This window comes from Nerophis ophidion, linkage group LG29, assembly GCF_033978795.1.
Source record: "Nerophis ophidion isolate RoL-2023_Sa linkage group LG29, RoL_Noph_v1.0, whole genome shotgun sequence".
Taxonomy (NCBI): Eukaryota; Metazoa; Chordata; class Actinopteri; order Syngnathiformes; family Syngnathidae; genus Nerophis; species Nerophis ophidion.
The window spans coordinates 13912159-13928131 of record NC_084639.1 but is presented as its reverse complement, the minus strand read 5'-3'; the positions used below and the strand labels follow the sequence as shown (position 1 = coordinate 13928131).

At 39.8% G+C, this 15973-nt stretch overlaps 1 protein-coding gene across 2 annotated transcripts; it reads left to right on the top strand.

The window, feature by feature from the left end:
* Nucleotides 1–2516: 2516 nt before the first annotated feature.
* Nucleotides 2517–15697, top strand: LOC133545934 (gastrula zinc finger protein XlCGF8.2DB-like). Of its 2 annotated transcripts, XM_061891675.1 has the most exons (3): nucleotides 2517–2975; nucleotides 3874–4009; nucleotides 14311–15697. In XM_061891675.1, the coding sequence occupies exons 1-3, from the start codon at nucleotides 2855–2857 to the stop codon at nucleotides 14396–14398; spliced, it is 345 nt and encodes a 114-aa protein (XP_061747659.1). In that variant the 5' UTR covers nucleotides 2517–2854; the 3' UTR covers nucleotides 14399–15697. The 2 variants fall into 2 exon arrangements, with proteins under 2 accessions (XP_061747659.1, XP_061747658.1); XM_061891674.1 differs by lacking the exon at nucleotides 3874–4009.
* The last annotated feature ends 276 nt before the right edge of the window (nucleotides 15698–15973 follow it).

Here is a 15973-nt window from a genome sequence, read left to right as displayed (position 1 = left end):
AATCATGTAAAACTGTTTTATATATTGTACAGTCAGGCTAACATTAGTCTTAGACTTAGACAAACTTTATTCATCCACAATGAAAATTTTGTAGCCCAGTTACAAAGGATGGAAAGGATAATGCAGGTATAAAGGAGACAAAAAAAAGTACCATAGTTGCAGTATAAAATGTAACAAGCAACTTGAGGGTTCCAGGTTCGATCCCCGCTTCCCCCCATCCTAGTCACTGCCGTTGTGTCGTTGGGCAAGACACTTTACCCACCTGCTCCCAGTGCCACCCACACTGGTTTAAATCTAACTTAGATTTTGATTTTCACTATGTAAAGCGCTTTGAGTCACTAGAGAAAAGCGCTATATAATTATAATTCACTTCACTTCACAACATATATGGCGTATTTACATATTATATATACAATATATTATAAATACTGATATATCATATTATTATATTATATTTTAGTATAATGCAGCTGAGATCAAATCCAGCGACCCCAAAAAGGGACAAGCGGTAGAAAATGAATGGATAGATGGATGGATATAATCTATACATTATATGACAAATCCCAATTACCATGTACAACAATACAGTATATGTAACAACTGCAGCATAAAATAGAGAGTATATCCAGCAGAAAAGATACATTATAAACAAACAGAGGTAGCCAACATACAAACCCCGTTTCCATATGAGTTGAGAAATGTTGTTAGATGTAAATATAAACAGAATAAAAATGATTTGCAAATCCTTTTCAACCCATATTCAGTTGAATGCCCTACAATGACAATATATTTGATGTTCAAACTCTTAAACTTTATTTTTATTTTTTTGCAAATAATAATTAACTTAGAATTTCATGGCTGCAACACGTGCCAAAGTAGTTGGGAAAGGGCATGTTCACCACTGTGTACATCACCTTTTCTTTTAACAACACTCAATAAACGTTTGGGAACCAAGGAAACTACTTGTTGAATCTTTGAAAGTGGAATTCTTTCCCATTCTTGTTTTATGTAGTGCTTCAGTCGTTCAACAGTCCGTGGTCTCCACTGTCGTATTTTACGCTTCGTAATGCGCCACACATTTTCGTTGGGAGACAGGTCTGGACTGCAGGCGGGCCAGGAAAGTACCCGCACTCTTTTTTTTACAAAGCCACGCTGTTGTAACATGTGCTGAATGTGGTTCGGCATTGTCTTGCTGAAATAAGCAGGGGCGTCCATGAAAAAGACGGCGCATGGATGGCAGCATATGTTGTTCTAAAACCTGTATGTACCTTTCAGCATTAATGGTGCCTTCACAGATGTGTAAGTTACCCATGCCTTGGGTACTAATGCACCCCCATACCATCACAGATGCTGACTTTTGAAATTTGCGTTGATAACAGTCTGGATGGTTCGCTTCCCCTTTGGTCCGGATGACACAATGTTGAATATTTCCAAAAACAATTTGAAATGTGGACTCGTCAGACCACAGAACACTTTTCCACTTTGCATCAGTCCATCTTAGATGATCTTGGGCCCAGAAAAGCCGGCGGCGTTTCTGGATGTTGTTGATAATCGGCTTTCGCTTTGCATAGTAGAGCTCTAACTTGCACTTACAGATGTATCGACGAACTGTATTTAGTGACAGTGGTTTTCTGAAGTGTTCCTGAGCCCATGTGGTGATATCCTTTAGAGATTGATGTCGGTTTTTGATACAGTGCCGTCGGAGGGATCGAAGGTCACGGTCATTCAATGTTGGTTTCCGGCCATGCCGCTTACGTGGATTGATTTCTCCAGATTCTCTGAACCTTTTGATGATATTATGGACCGTAGATGTTGAAATCCATAAATTTCTTGAAAATGCCCTTTGAGAAACGTTGTTCTTAAACTGTTTGACTATTTGCTCACGCAGTTGTGGACAAAGAGGTGTACATCACCCCATCCATCCTTTCTTGTGAAAGACTGAGCATTTTTTGGGAAGCTGTTTTTATACCCAATTATGGCACCCACCTATTTACAATTAACCTGCACACCTGTGGGATGTTCCAAATGAGTGTTTGATGAGCATTCCTCAACTTTATCAATATTTATTGCCACCTTTCCCAACTTCTTTGTCACATGTTCCTGGCATCAAATTCTAAAGTTAATGATTATTTGCAAAAAAAAAAAAATGTATCTGTTTGAACATCAAATATGTTGTCTTTGTAGCATATTCAACTGAATATGGGTTGAAAATGATTTGCAAATCATTGTATTCCGTTTAAATTTACATCTAACATAATTTCCCAACTCATATGGAAACAGGGTTTGTATTATAGAAGTATAGAAATAGTTAAAGGACACAATTTTTTTTTTTTTTTTTGCATTTATTATTAATTGCATTGAGCAAGCAAAACATAAGATTTAAGATGAGAAAGATATTGATGATTGTCAGAGCTAACCTTAAATATTGTGACAATTGTATATATATATATATATTTTTAAAAGGCCCGTGCTATATATTACAGAACAGTAGGTGGCAGTACTCGCCTTTCAACGCCATGACTGCAACCTGCTAGTAAACCGGAACAGGAAAAAGAAGACGACCGAAACATTAGATACTTGGGAACACGCCGACACAACATAGCCGTGAGGGCTTTTAAATGTGTAATTCCTCAATGTCTACCGTTATTCGTCTGACTTACGAAAAACTACACGTTACTTATTATTAATTTCAGCATAATCTCGATTTGTCTCGATGAATTTTGAAGCTTCTCGGGCTAGCTTAGCTTGCTACTTAGCTTAGCTCGTTAGCCGCTAACAAAGAGGCGAGGAAGGGGTTCAAACACGTCGCCGGCAGACATCAAATGTGAGTGCAAAGTGTTGCGATTGTGTGAAAATGTGCGAAGTAACGACGGCCGAGTATAAGGAGGAGCTTTCTTCAAAAGAGGAGACCGAGCGACAACATCAACTACTGGACGCTGTTTTCAAGAAACAGGAAGTTGTGTTACACGGAACAGGTTTGTTTACTTCTCAGTATTGATTGATTGATTGAAACTTGTATTAGTAGATTGCACAGTACAGTACATATTCAGTACAATTGACCACTAAATGGTAACACCCGCACACGTTTTTCAACTTGTTTAAGTCAGGGTCCACGATAATCAATTCATGGTAGTGAAGTGAATTATATTTATATAGCACTTTTCTCTAGTGACTCAAAGCGCTTTACATCGTGAAACCCAATAACTAAGTTACGTTTAAAACTAGTGTGGGTGGCACTCGGAGCTGGTGGGTAAAGCGTCTCGCTCAAGGACACAACGGCAGTGTCTAGGATGGTGCACCCGGGGATAGAACCTGCAACCCTCAAGTTGTTGGCACAGCCGCTCTACCAACCGAGCTATACCGCCCCTATACACACACGTTAATCATCAGAGTAAATATTTAGAATTAAAGGCCTACTGAAACCCACTACTACCGACCACGCAGTCTGATAGTTTATATATCAATGATGAAATATTAACATTGCAACACATGCCAATACGGCCTTTTTAGTTTACTAAATTGCAATTTTAAATTTCCCGTGAAGTGTCGTGTTGAAAACGTCGTGGTATGATGACGTCTGCGTTTGACGTCTCGGGTTGTAGCGGACATCATTTTCCAGCCCGATCCAAGCTATAAGTTGTCTGCTTTAATCGCATAACTAAACAGTATTCTGGACATCTGTGTTGCTGAATCTTTTGCAATTTGTTCAATTAATATTGGAGAAGTCAAAGTAGAAAGATGGAGGTGGGAACCGTTAACCTTTAGCCACACAAACACATAGTGTTTCCTTGTTTAAAATTCCCGGAAGTGAAGCTTTACTATGGATCAGAGCGGTCAAGCGAACATGGATCCCGACCACTTGTCAACCGGCAGGTTTCGGTGAGAAAATTGTGGTAAAAAGTCGCCTCTTACCGGAGATCTGCGGAGCTTGCTGCGTCCATGAAGCTGCTGTGACTTCCCTCAGACACTGGCGTCAACACACCCGTGGACACACCCCTCCGACTATCAGGTACTATTTAACTCAATAAAACACTAGCAACACAATAGAAAGGTAAGGGATTTCCCAGAATTATCCTAGTAAATGTGTCTAAAACATCTGAATCGCTCCCAATGCAATCGCCTTTTTTTTTTTTTTAACTTTATACTTTTTCTAGTCCTTCGCTATCAACATCCTCAGCCACAAATCTTTCATCCTTGCTTAAATTAATGGGGAAATTGACGTTTTCTCCGTCCGAATAGCTTTCGCTGTTGGAGGCTCCCATTATAAACAATGTGAGGATGTGAGGAGTCCTCACACCGGTTACGTCATCGTCTGCTACTCCTGGTAAAGGCAGGGCTTTTTTTATTAGCGACCAAACGTTGTAAACTTTATCGTGGATGTTCTCTACTAAATCCTTTCAGCAAAAATATGGCAATATCGTGAAATTATCAAGTATGACACATAGAATGAACCTGCTATCCCCGTTTAAATAAGAACATCTCATTTCAGTAGGCCTTTAAGTCGGGGTCCATGTAAATCAATTCATCCATCCATTCATTTTCTACCGCTTGTCCGTTTTTGGGATCGCGGGGGGTGCTGGAGCCCATATCAGCTGCATTTGGGCGAAGGGGGATGTACACCCTGGACAAGTCGCCACCTCATGTAAATTAATTCATGGTACAAATATATACCATCAGCATAATACAGAGTAAATCATTTGAATTATTTACATTACATTACATTATGATATCAGCACTTCAGTCATCAACAATTGCATCATCTGTGAAATGGACATTGAAACAGTGTCGGTCTGACTTGGTAGGATATGTACAGCGAGCAGTGAACATAGTGAGTTCAGAAAGCATAAGAACAAGTATATACATTGGATTATTTACAAATCGGGGAGGTGGGATGTGGTTGAAGTTGCCTGGAGGTAGGGCTGAGCGATATGGCCTTTTTTAATATCTCTATATTTTTAGGCCATATCGCGATACACAATGTATATCTCGATATTTTGCTTTGGCCTTGAATGAACACTTGATACATATAATCACAGCAGTATGATGATTCTATGTGTCTACATTAAAACATTATTGTTCATACTGCATTAATATATGCTCATTTTAAACTTTCATGCAGAGAGGGAAATCACAACTAAGTCAATTGACCAAAACTGTATTTATTTAACAGTTATTAAGCAGTGGCACAAACGTTCATGTCATTTCCAAAACAGAAAGTGCAAGATTGTCAGAGACATTTTAAGAGTCAAATAAAAATGAGCTGCATAATAGGAAATCAAATAGTGTTCGTCCTCCGCTATGTGGTAGGTTACTAAGGACGTTATTAAATTATGTTGTTGACTATTTTTTTCATACGGTGTGGATGTGGAAATGGTTGCCTTGGCATATTGTTGGTGTGGCACCAAATAGATATGTTGACATGCAGAGTTTCAACCACTCCTCATTCTCTAGCAGGTGACTTTTCAAATGATGCTACATATTAGCAGTAATGCTACTTTTGGTAGCAACGCTTTTGGCCCACACTTGACAAATTACGGTTGTCTGTTCGACATTTTCCCACTTGAAGCCAAACCACCGCCAGACGATGGACCCCCTGCTGTTTTTCTTGGGAATTAATTCTTCCTTCATTCGCACCTTCTTTCTCTCGTATTACCACTCGCACGGCTCTGCTAGCATCACAGCTAACATTACCCATGCAGCTACCTCTCTGCTCCGCGAGGGCGTATACCAGGGGTCGGCAACCTCTACCACTCAAAGAGCCATTTTGACCCATTTCACAAAATAAAGAAAACAATGGGAGCCACAAAACACTTTTGAAATGTAATATACAATAATACTGCATACAGAGTTTTTGTTCTGCTTTGTGTTATGTATAAAGCAGGGGTCACACCTTATATGAAAATTAAACACCTTAATATGAAAATTAAATGTTATTTCGGCCCGCAAGTTTTATATGAGTGACGCTTGACAGCAGCACACTTGCCAACGCAATTTTTCCGGGAGGCTTCCGAATTGGAGAGCAATTATTCTCTCAAGTATCTGCTGATTTTCACCCAACCAACAATAACAAGGGCATGTTATGATGACACTGTCTATAGCGCCCTCGACAACCTGAACTAACGGCTTGCCAGCCCAGTTACATGTTGAATGTGGTTTCTGTACTCACATGGAAGCGACTGCAATGCATACTTGTCCAACAGCCATGCAGGTTACACTGAGGGTTGTGATATAAACAACTATAACACTGTTACTAATAAGCGCCACACTGTGGACCCACACCAAACAGGATTGAGAAACACATTTCGGGAGAACATCCGCACCATAACACATCATAAACACAACAGAACAAATACCCAGAATCCCATGCATCCCTAACTTTTCCGGGCTACATTATACACCCGCTACCACCAACCTCCCCACGTGGTGCAGATGTTCTCCCGAAATGTGTTTCTCAATCTTGTTTGGTGTGGGTTCACAGTGTGGCACATATTACTAACAGTGTTAAAGTTGTTTGTATCACAACCCTCAGTGTAACCTGTATGGCTGTTGAACAAGTATGCCTTGCAGTCACTTTCGTGTATTAACAGAGGCCGCATATTACATGTGACCGGCCGGCACGTAGATAGCAATGTGTAAAGGCGGGCGGGAAGACATGTTTCAGAGAGCGCGAAATATCGGCACGCCATCAATATTGTCGTCCGGGTGAAAATCGTAGAAAGTTTTCCCTGGGAGAGGCACCTAAATCCGAAAACCTTCTGGAAAAATCTGGGTTTACCGTGGTTCGTGGAGCTCCCCCTGGTGTTGTGGTTATGGCGGTCGTTTACGTTATGGAAGAAGTTTGACATGTACTTCCTTATCAGGGAGATGTAGTGGATTTTATAGACTAGGCTCAGTGCAAGTTGTTTTACTCTGTCCTCCACCCTGAGCCAGCCCACTTTGGAGAAGTGGGTGGGAGTGAGGTGTGATCTGGGGCGGAGGTCTAGAAGTAACCTGACTAGCTTGTCCTGGGATGTTTGGAGTCTAGATTTTTGTAGTTGCTGGGGTACCAGGAGTTGCAAGCGTAATCAAAAAAGGGTTGAATGAGAATTCCCGCTAGAATCTTTATGGTGCTTTTGTTGACCAGAGAGGAGATTCTGTAGAGAAATCTCGTTCGTTGGTTGACCTTTTTGATTACACACACTTTCACGTGTTTGCTAACTTTATATGTTCCTATTAACACTATTTCTGAATTATTTGACTTGTAGGGATGATGCAATGCTTTATTATATTGTTCATGAAAACGAGAAAGTTTCAGACACACTGTGTATCCAAATTTTTAAACTAATCTTAGTCACCGATATTTTACATTTATTATTAAAATAAGTGGGCTTCACGGTGGCAGAGGGGTTAGTGCGTCTGCCTCACAATACGAAGTTCCTGCAGTCCTGGGTTCAAATCCAGGCTCGGGATCTTTCTGTGTGGAGTTTGCATGTTCTCCCCGTGAATGCGTGGGTTCCCTCCGGGTACTCCGGCTTCCTCCCACTTCCAAAGACATGCACCTGGGGATAGGTTGATTGGCAACACTAAATTGGCCCTAGTGTGTGAATGTGAGTGTGAATGTTGTCTGTCTATCTGTGTTGGCCCTGCGATGAGGTGGCGACTTGTCCAGGGTGTACCCTGCCTTCCGCCCGATTGTAGCTGAGATAGGCGCCAGCACCCTCCGCGACCCCGAAAGGGAATACGCGGTAAAAAATGGATGGATGGATTAAAATAAGTGATTGTAGTAAGTGCACTTTCGGTTTCTGACCTACATGCATCAAAAAGTAAGGATAGGATGGACTTTATGTATCCAACAATGGGGAAATTATGTGGATGCAGTGCAGCTTTGTAAAAAATCCATGAGCGATAAGGTAAAAATACATGACAATAAAGGAGTAATTAAAAGTGCACAGAACTGATGAAAGTGAAAGTAAACACTCATTCGCAATCGTCTTTCAATAACCAAAGTAGTATTGTCCCGATACCAATATTTTGGTACCGGTACCAATATGTATTTCGGTACTTTAGTAAATAAAGGGGACCACAAAAAATGTAATTGTTGGCTTTATTTTAACAAAAAAATCCTACTAATACATTGAATACATGTTTCTTTTTGCCATTTTGTCCTTAAATAAAATAGTGAACCTACAAGACAACTTGTATTTTAGTAGTAGGTAAACAAACAAAGGCACCTAATTTAACTGCTGACATATGCCGTAACATATTGTTTTCAGAATTATAAGAGACACATGGTAAAAAATGAGTTATTATTCTACTTGTTCATTTACTGTTAATATCTAGTTATTTTCTGTTTCAACATGTCCTATCTATACTTCTGTTAAAGGCCTACTGAAACCCACTATTACCGACCACGCAGTCTGATAATTTATATATCAATGATGAAATATTAACATTGCAACACATGCCAATATGGCCGGGTTAGTTTACTAAATTGCAATTTTAAATTTCGCATGAAGTGTCCTGTTGAAAACGTCGCGGTATGATGACGTGTGCGTGTAACGTCATGGATTGTAGCGGACATTTTGATCCAGTACCGATCCCAGTTATAAGTCGTCTTCTTTAATCGCCTATATTACACAGTATTCTGGACATCTGTGTTGCTGAATCTTTTGCAATTTGTTCAATTAATAATGTAGACGTCAAAGAAGAAAGACGTAGGTGGGAAGCGGTGTATTGAGGCCGTCTTTAGCCACACGAACACAGCCAGTGTTTCCTTGTTTCCTTGTTTACATTCCCGAAAGCTGATGGTGAAGCTTTACTATGGGACAGAGCAGTCAAGCGAACATGGTTCCCTACCACATGTCAACCGGCAGGTTTAGGTGAGAAAATGGTGGTATTACGTTAGCTCTTACCGTAGCTATGAGCGGAGAGCTTGCGTCGTGCCTCGCCTACTGCAGCTGCGGACTCTATTGCCTCCTCCCAACGGCAGCCCCCGACCGTCGGATTCTTACACCATGGAGGAGGGAGAAAAAAAAATCTCAGCCCGGCTGCCTTATTTCATCGAGAAACGTGGCTTCCATCGAAGACACTGGCGGTCACCACACCCGTGGCCACACCCCTCCGACTTTCAGGTACGACCATATAATCTCATTAAAACACCAGTAACACAATAAGCAGATAAGGGATTTTCCAAAATTATCCTAGTAAATGTGTCTAATAACATCTGAATCGCTCCCACTGCCCTCGTCTTTTTTTTTTTTTTCTAATCCTTCACTCTCACTTTCCTCATCCACAAATCTTTCATCCTCGCTCAAATTAATGGGGAAATCGTCGCTTTCTCGGCCCGAATCGCTATCGCTGCTGGTGGCCATGATTGTAAACAATGTGAGGATGTGAGGAGCTCCACAACCCGAGACGTCACACGCACATCGTCTGCTACTTCCGGTACAGGCAAGGCTTTTTTATTAGCAACCAAAAGTTGCGAACTTTATCGTTGATGTTCTCTACTAACGTCACGGGTTGTAGGTCTCCTCACATCCTCACATTGTTTACAATCATAGCCAGCAGTAACTAAGCTATTCGGACCGAGAAAGCGACAATTTCCCCATTAATTTGAACAAGGATGAAAGATTTGTGGATGAGGACATTTAGAGTGAAGGACTATAAAAAAGGGGAAAACAAGCGATTGTTTTTAGACACATTTACTAGGATAATTCTGGAAAATCCATTATCTGCTTATTGTATTGTGTTGCTAGTGTTTTAGTGAGATTAAATAGTACCTAAAAGTCGGAGGGGTGTGGCCATGGGTGTGTTGACGCCAGAGTCTCTGAGGGAAGTCACGGCAGCTGCAACAGGATGCAAGCTCCGCTGATGTCTCCGGTAAGAGGCGACTTATTACCACAATTTTCTCACCAAAAACTGCCGGTTGACATGTAGTCGGGATCCATGTTCGTTTGACCGCCCTGATCCATAGTAAAGCTTCATCTTCGGGAATTTTAAACAAGGAAACACCGGCTGTGTTTTTGTGGCTAAAGGCTAAAAGCTTCCCGCCTCCATCTTTCTACTTTGACTTCTCCATTATTATTTGAACAAATTGCAAACGATTCAGCAACGCAGATGTCCAGAATACTGTGTAATTATGCAATTAAAGCAGACTACTTAAAGCTTGGATCGGGCTGGAAAATAATGTCCGCTACAACCCGAGACGTCAAATGCACGCATCATCATACCGCAACGTTTTCAACACGACACTTCACGGGAAAATTAAAATTGCAATTTAGTAAACTAAAAAGGCCGTATTGGCATGTGTTGCAATGTTAATATTTCATCATTGATATATAAACTATCAGACTGCGTGGTCGGTAGTAGTGGGTTTCAGTAGGCCTTTAAGCTATCATTCGTCTTACAGGGATGATACTTGAAATCAATGTACTTTACTAGTCGGTACTTTTTAGAGGCGGTATAGAACTGAATCATAATATCGTGCTACTATACTAATACCGGTACACCATACAACCCTTAACCAAAAAAGTCAACAATTGATTTATTAAAAGAACATAAGCGTGTCGTAGAATGCCTCCAAGTGAATGTGGGTGCTGTGCTCTAAAGAGGAATTGTTGAAAATGTTCTATGTAAACACCACTTTCAGTTTTTAACACAACACACAGACAGACAAATGTTCTCACAGTCTGTGTCAGTCAAAAACTACAACCTCAAAGAAGACGAGGAGGAACCACAGCTTCCCCGGGTCGAAGAGGAATAGCAGGAACAATGGACCACTGCGGAGGAGGCTGATCCCACCCAAGTTTCAACTGACTGTTGTCTCGGTGAAAACTGAAGACCATAAACCAAACCACCCGAGTCCTCACAGCTTCATCAGCGTCCAAGTAAGCAGAACATCCAGATATCATCTAATTCAATGTTAAATGCCTATTAGGTCCACAGTTATGACTAAGGGTGGAGATACACTTGCCTTTTTAGTTCCACATTCACGTGACCTAAGTGTTCGATAAGGAATGCTGGAAAATATGACAATGCAGGGCCCGGCAATTCAGAGTTTACAAGACAAAGCTTGAAACTCCTAAATAAAAAGTACAACATTTAGGAAAAATTAAGCAATTACTGATTTACTGGAGACCAGAAGTGGCCAAATGGGAGCCATTTTGAAATATTTTATTTTGTAAAAAGAATACACAAATATATATATATATATATACATACACACACAAGTACACATTTGCATATACACAGACACACAAAGCGCGCGTGCACATGCACATTACATATATATATATATATATATATATATATATATATATATATATATATATATATATATATATATATATATACACACCCCGTTTCTATATGAGTTGGGAAATTGTGTTAAATGTAAATATAAACAGAATACAATGTTTTGGTAATCATTTTCAACCCATATTCAGTTGAATATGCTACAAAAACAACATATTTGATGTTCAAACTGATAAACATTTTTTTTTTGTGCAAATAATCATTAACTTTAGATTTTGATGCCAGCAGCACGTGACAAAGAAGTTGTGAAAGGTGGCAATAAATACTGATAAAGTTGAGGAATGCTCATCAAACACTTATTTGGATCATCCCACAGGTGTGCAGGTTAATTGTAAACAGGTGGGTGCCATAATTGGGTATAAAAACAGCTTCCCAAAAAATGCTCAGTCTTTCACAAGAAAGGATGGGGTGAGGTACACCCCTTTGTCCACAACTGTGTGAGCAAATAGTCAAACAGTTTAAAAACAACGTTTCTCACAGTGCAATTGCAAGAAATGTATGGATTTCAACATCTACGGTCCATATTACCTTCAAAAGGTTCAGAGAATCTGGAGAAATCACTCGGACTGTTGAACGACTGAAGCTCTACATAAAACAAGAATGGGAAAGAATTCCACTTTCAAAGCTTCAATAATTAGTTTCCTCAGTTCCCAAACGTTTATTGTTATTAAAAGAAAAGGTGATGTAACACAGTGGTGAGCATGCCCTTTCCCAACTACTTTGGCACGTGTTGCAGCCATGAAATTCTAAGTTAATTAATATTTGCAAAAAAAAATAAAGTTTATGAGTTTGAACATCAAATATCTTATCTTTGTAGTGCATTCAATTGAATATGGGCTGAAAAGGATTTGCAAATCATTGTATTCCATTTATATTTACATCTAACACAATTTCCCAACTCATGGAAACAGGGTTCTTATCAACAATTCTTTTGCTTATTTCAGCAAGACAATGTGAAACCATGTGTTACAACAGCGTGGCTTCATAGTAAAAGAGTTCAGGTAGTAGACTGGCCTGCCTGTAGTCCAGACCTTTCTCCCATTTGAAAATGTTTGGCGAAATATGTAGCCTAAAATACCACAAGGGACTTTTAAACAACTTGAGCTGTACATCAAGCAAGATTGGGAAAGAATGTTACCTGAAAAGCTTCAAAAATTGGACTCCTCAGTTTCCAAACGTTTACTGAGTGTTGTTAAAAGGAAAGGCCATGTAACACAGTGGTATAAATGCCCCTGTGCCAACTGGTTTGCAATGTGTTGCTGCCATTAAATTTTGAATTAATTATTATTTGCCCCCAAAAAAATTTCACAGTTCGAACATTAAATATCTTGTCTTTGCAGTCCATCCAAATTAATATAAGTTAAAAAGGCTTTGCAAATCATTGTATTCTGTTTTTATTTACAAAATACACAACATACCAACTTCACTGGTTTTGGGTTGTAGCATTATTTTATTGATTATTTCAAAATATAACTCTAGACTCTGTGTTGTCCACAAATTAGTCATTGTCTAATAGATGTGCATTGGATCTTCATGGTTTAACAGTAATTATTCATTTAATATGTGTATTTTTTTTATTATAAATTATTTGAATTTTAAAATAATTCCTATTTCTGCTGTAGACGTTGAGCAGCTGATTGGTCGCCAAGAGGAGCCTTACCGTCAGCCGCAGAATGGGAGCTCCACTTTGAAGCAGGAGGCTCCACAGCCCCCCTTACGTTAAAAAGGAAGAGTATGGATTCTGGACCACGCAGGAGGAGACTGATCCCATCGAGTTTCCACTGGCTGTTGTCTCTGTAAATGCTGAAGATCATGAAGACAATCCACCTACGTCCTCACAACTTCAACCCAGTCCAAGTGAGAAGAACAGAGCCGTGGAACCTTCATGGAGAAGCCCAGCACAACAAATTAAATAAACAGATGGAGGAGGAGGATCACAAGCAGAGACAACACAACGTCACACGTTATTTCATGTTAATATGGAATCACACATGCAGACACAGAAGAAAACCTTCCAGTTGTTCAGTTTGTCGTCAAAGATTTTCCAACAAAAGTAACATGCGCACACTCATGAGATAAGACACAGGACAAAAACCCTTTAGTTGTTCAATATGCCCAAAAGGTTTTGTTAGAAACTGGCAGTTGCCGCAACACCTGAGAACACACAAGACAAAATCCTTTCAGTTTTTCAGTTTTTCAGTTCTACTACAAAAGTAAAATACAATCCCACATGAAAGAAAGACCTTTCAATTGTTCGGTTTGAGCTAAAGACTTTGTTTCAAAAAATTTAATTTGACTGAACATATTTGCACAATTAAATATCTTAGTTGCTCAAACAATAATGTACAAACCCCGTTTCCATATGAGTTGGGAAATTGTGAGAAATGTTGTTCTAAAACTGTTTGACAATTTTCTTACAAATTGGTGACCCTGACCCCATTCTTAATTGTGATTTACTTAGCATTTCATAGAAGCTGTTTTTCTACCCAATCATGGCACCCACCTGTTCCCAATTACCCTGCACACCTGTGGGATGTTCCAAATACGTGTTTGATGAGCATTCCTCAACTTTATCAGTATTTATTGCCACTTTTCCCAACTTATTTGTCACGTGTTGCTGGCATCAAATTCTAAAGTTAATGAACTGAATATGGGTTGAAAATTATTTGCAAATCATTTTATTCTGTTTATATTTACATCTAACACAATTTCCCAACTCATATGGAAACGGGGTTTGTAGATATACTTGTTAAATAAAACCTCTGCCATGGTTTTAATGAATACTTTGGCCTAGTATGCTACTGTAATTTAACATTGGTCAATATGCTGGTCCTTGGAGAGCCAAGTGTTTTCTGAGGTGATACTTGGTGTGATATGGAACTGGTCCCTGTGATTCAAATAAACAAGACAAGATGGACGGATGAAATGTAATTTTGTAGTTTTGACTACTGAAACATCAACAACAGTCGAAAGAAAAACAAAAACATGTTTGAGATAAAGTGTGTTTGTGTCCTGCAGACACAGAGCAGCAAGAAGACCGTCCTTCTGCGCCACGGGGGGAAATCTCCACTTTGAAGCAGGAGTATCCACAGCCCTCCAACATTAAAGAGGAAGAGGAGGAACGCTGGATCAGTCAGTCAGGAGAAGAGCGTCTTCTCGGGCCGCAGAAGCCTGAGCTCACCAAGTTGCCTCTGACTGGTGTCTCTGTGAAGACTGACTTATCTAATAGTGACGACATAATGTCACAATCCGAGAATGAAGACGAGAACGACGCCAAAGAACCTTTGAGCAGCGATACAGACTGTGAGGGTCATATAAGGACTCACACTGATAACAAACACCCAGAATGCTCTGAAAAGAAGACAAGGAAAACAGGTTTTACCTGCTCGTTTTGTGCCAAAATGTTTTGTAAAAAATCGAATTACGCTCGACACATAAGAACGCACACACAAGAAAAACCTTTCAAGTGCTCAGTTTGCTGCAGTAGTTTTTCTCAGAAAGTCACTTTGACTATACACATGAGAACGCACACAGGAGAGAAACCTTTTTGTTGTTCAGCTTGTGGCGATACATTTTCTCGGAAGGACTGCCTAAAATTACACATGAGGACGCACACAGGAGAAAAACCTTTCAGTTGCTTAGTTTGCTCCAAAAAATTTTCCTTCAAGGACACGTTGACCGGTCACATGAGAACGCACACGGGAGAAAAACCCTTCAGTTGCTCAGTTTGCTGCGATACATTTACATGCAAGAGCACGCTGACTAAACATATGAGGACACACACAGGAGAGAAACCTTATATTTGCTCGGTTTGTGGCGATACTTTTTCTCGAGGGGACAGACTGAAATTGCACATGAGGAAACACACAGGAGAGAAACCGTATATTTGTTCTGTTTGCGATAAAGCTTATTCTAAAAAGCAAAGTTTGACAGGACACATGTTGGCACACAACAGAGAATAAATGTTTTCCTGTCCAGTTTGTGCTGTGAGATTGTAAAGTAGAATTTAAATGTCTCATGTGGAAAGTTTTAGTTTATTTCTGACATGTAAACAACACTTGGATAGTAATGATCTGTTGTGTGTATGATACCAGATTCCCTCATGAGTTCCAGGTTAGAGTGCCACTAAGAACAGCAGCTACATTATTTAAAATCAACTCTGAAACAGGTAAGAAATGTTGACTAACAAGCTAAGACAGTTTGTCTGAGGACAACATGTATTGAGTTTTCCCCCACATCAAAAGTGTGTTTGGTATATTTTCTTAATGAAGGCACCGACATTTCATTCTTTATTTGAAGAGCATTTATCATGTTAGCTGGCTCACTCCTTCCTTTTTTGTCATCTGGAAGACTTATTTCTGCCTGCCACTGATGTTAGTTGATACAATAAACATTCAGCAACATATGATTTATTTCACTACTTTTATTGCAGGTGGATTATTTAAAAATAACACAAAAAGTACCTTTATTTCAGTGGCATTGATTTTGTTATACACTGTGCAAATCGACAACATTGTACTTGTGTTGGAATACTATCTCCATGGTTTCATAGTCTGTGCAATGTTATTTTCCACTGAATAGTCCAGAAATATCTTTAGTGAGCCCCGCGATAAGGCGGCGACTTGTCCAGGGTGTGCCCCGCCTTCCGCCTGATTGTCGCTGAGATAGGCTCCAGCGCCCC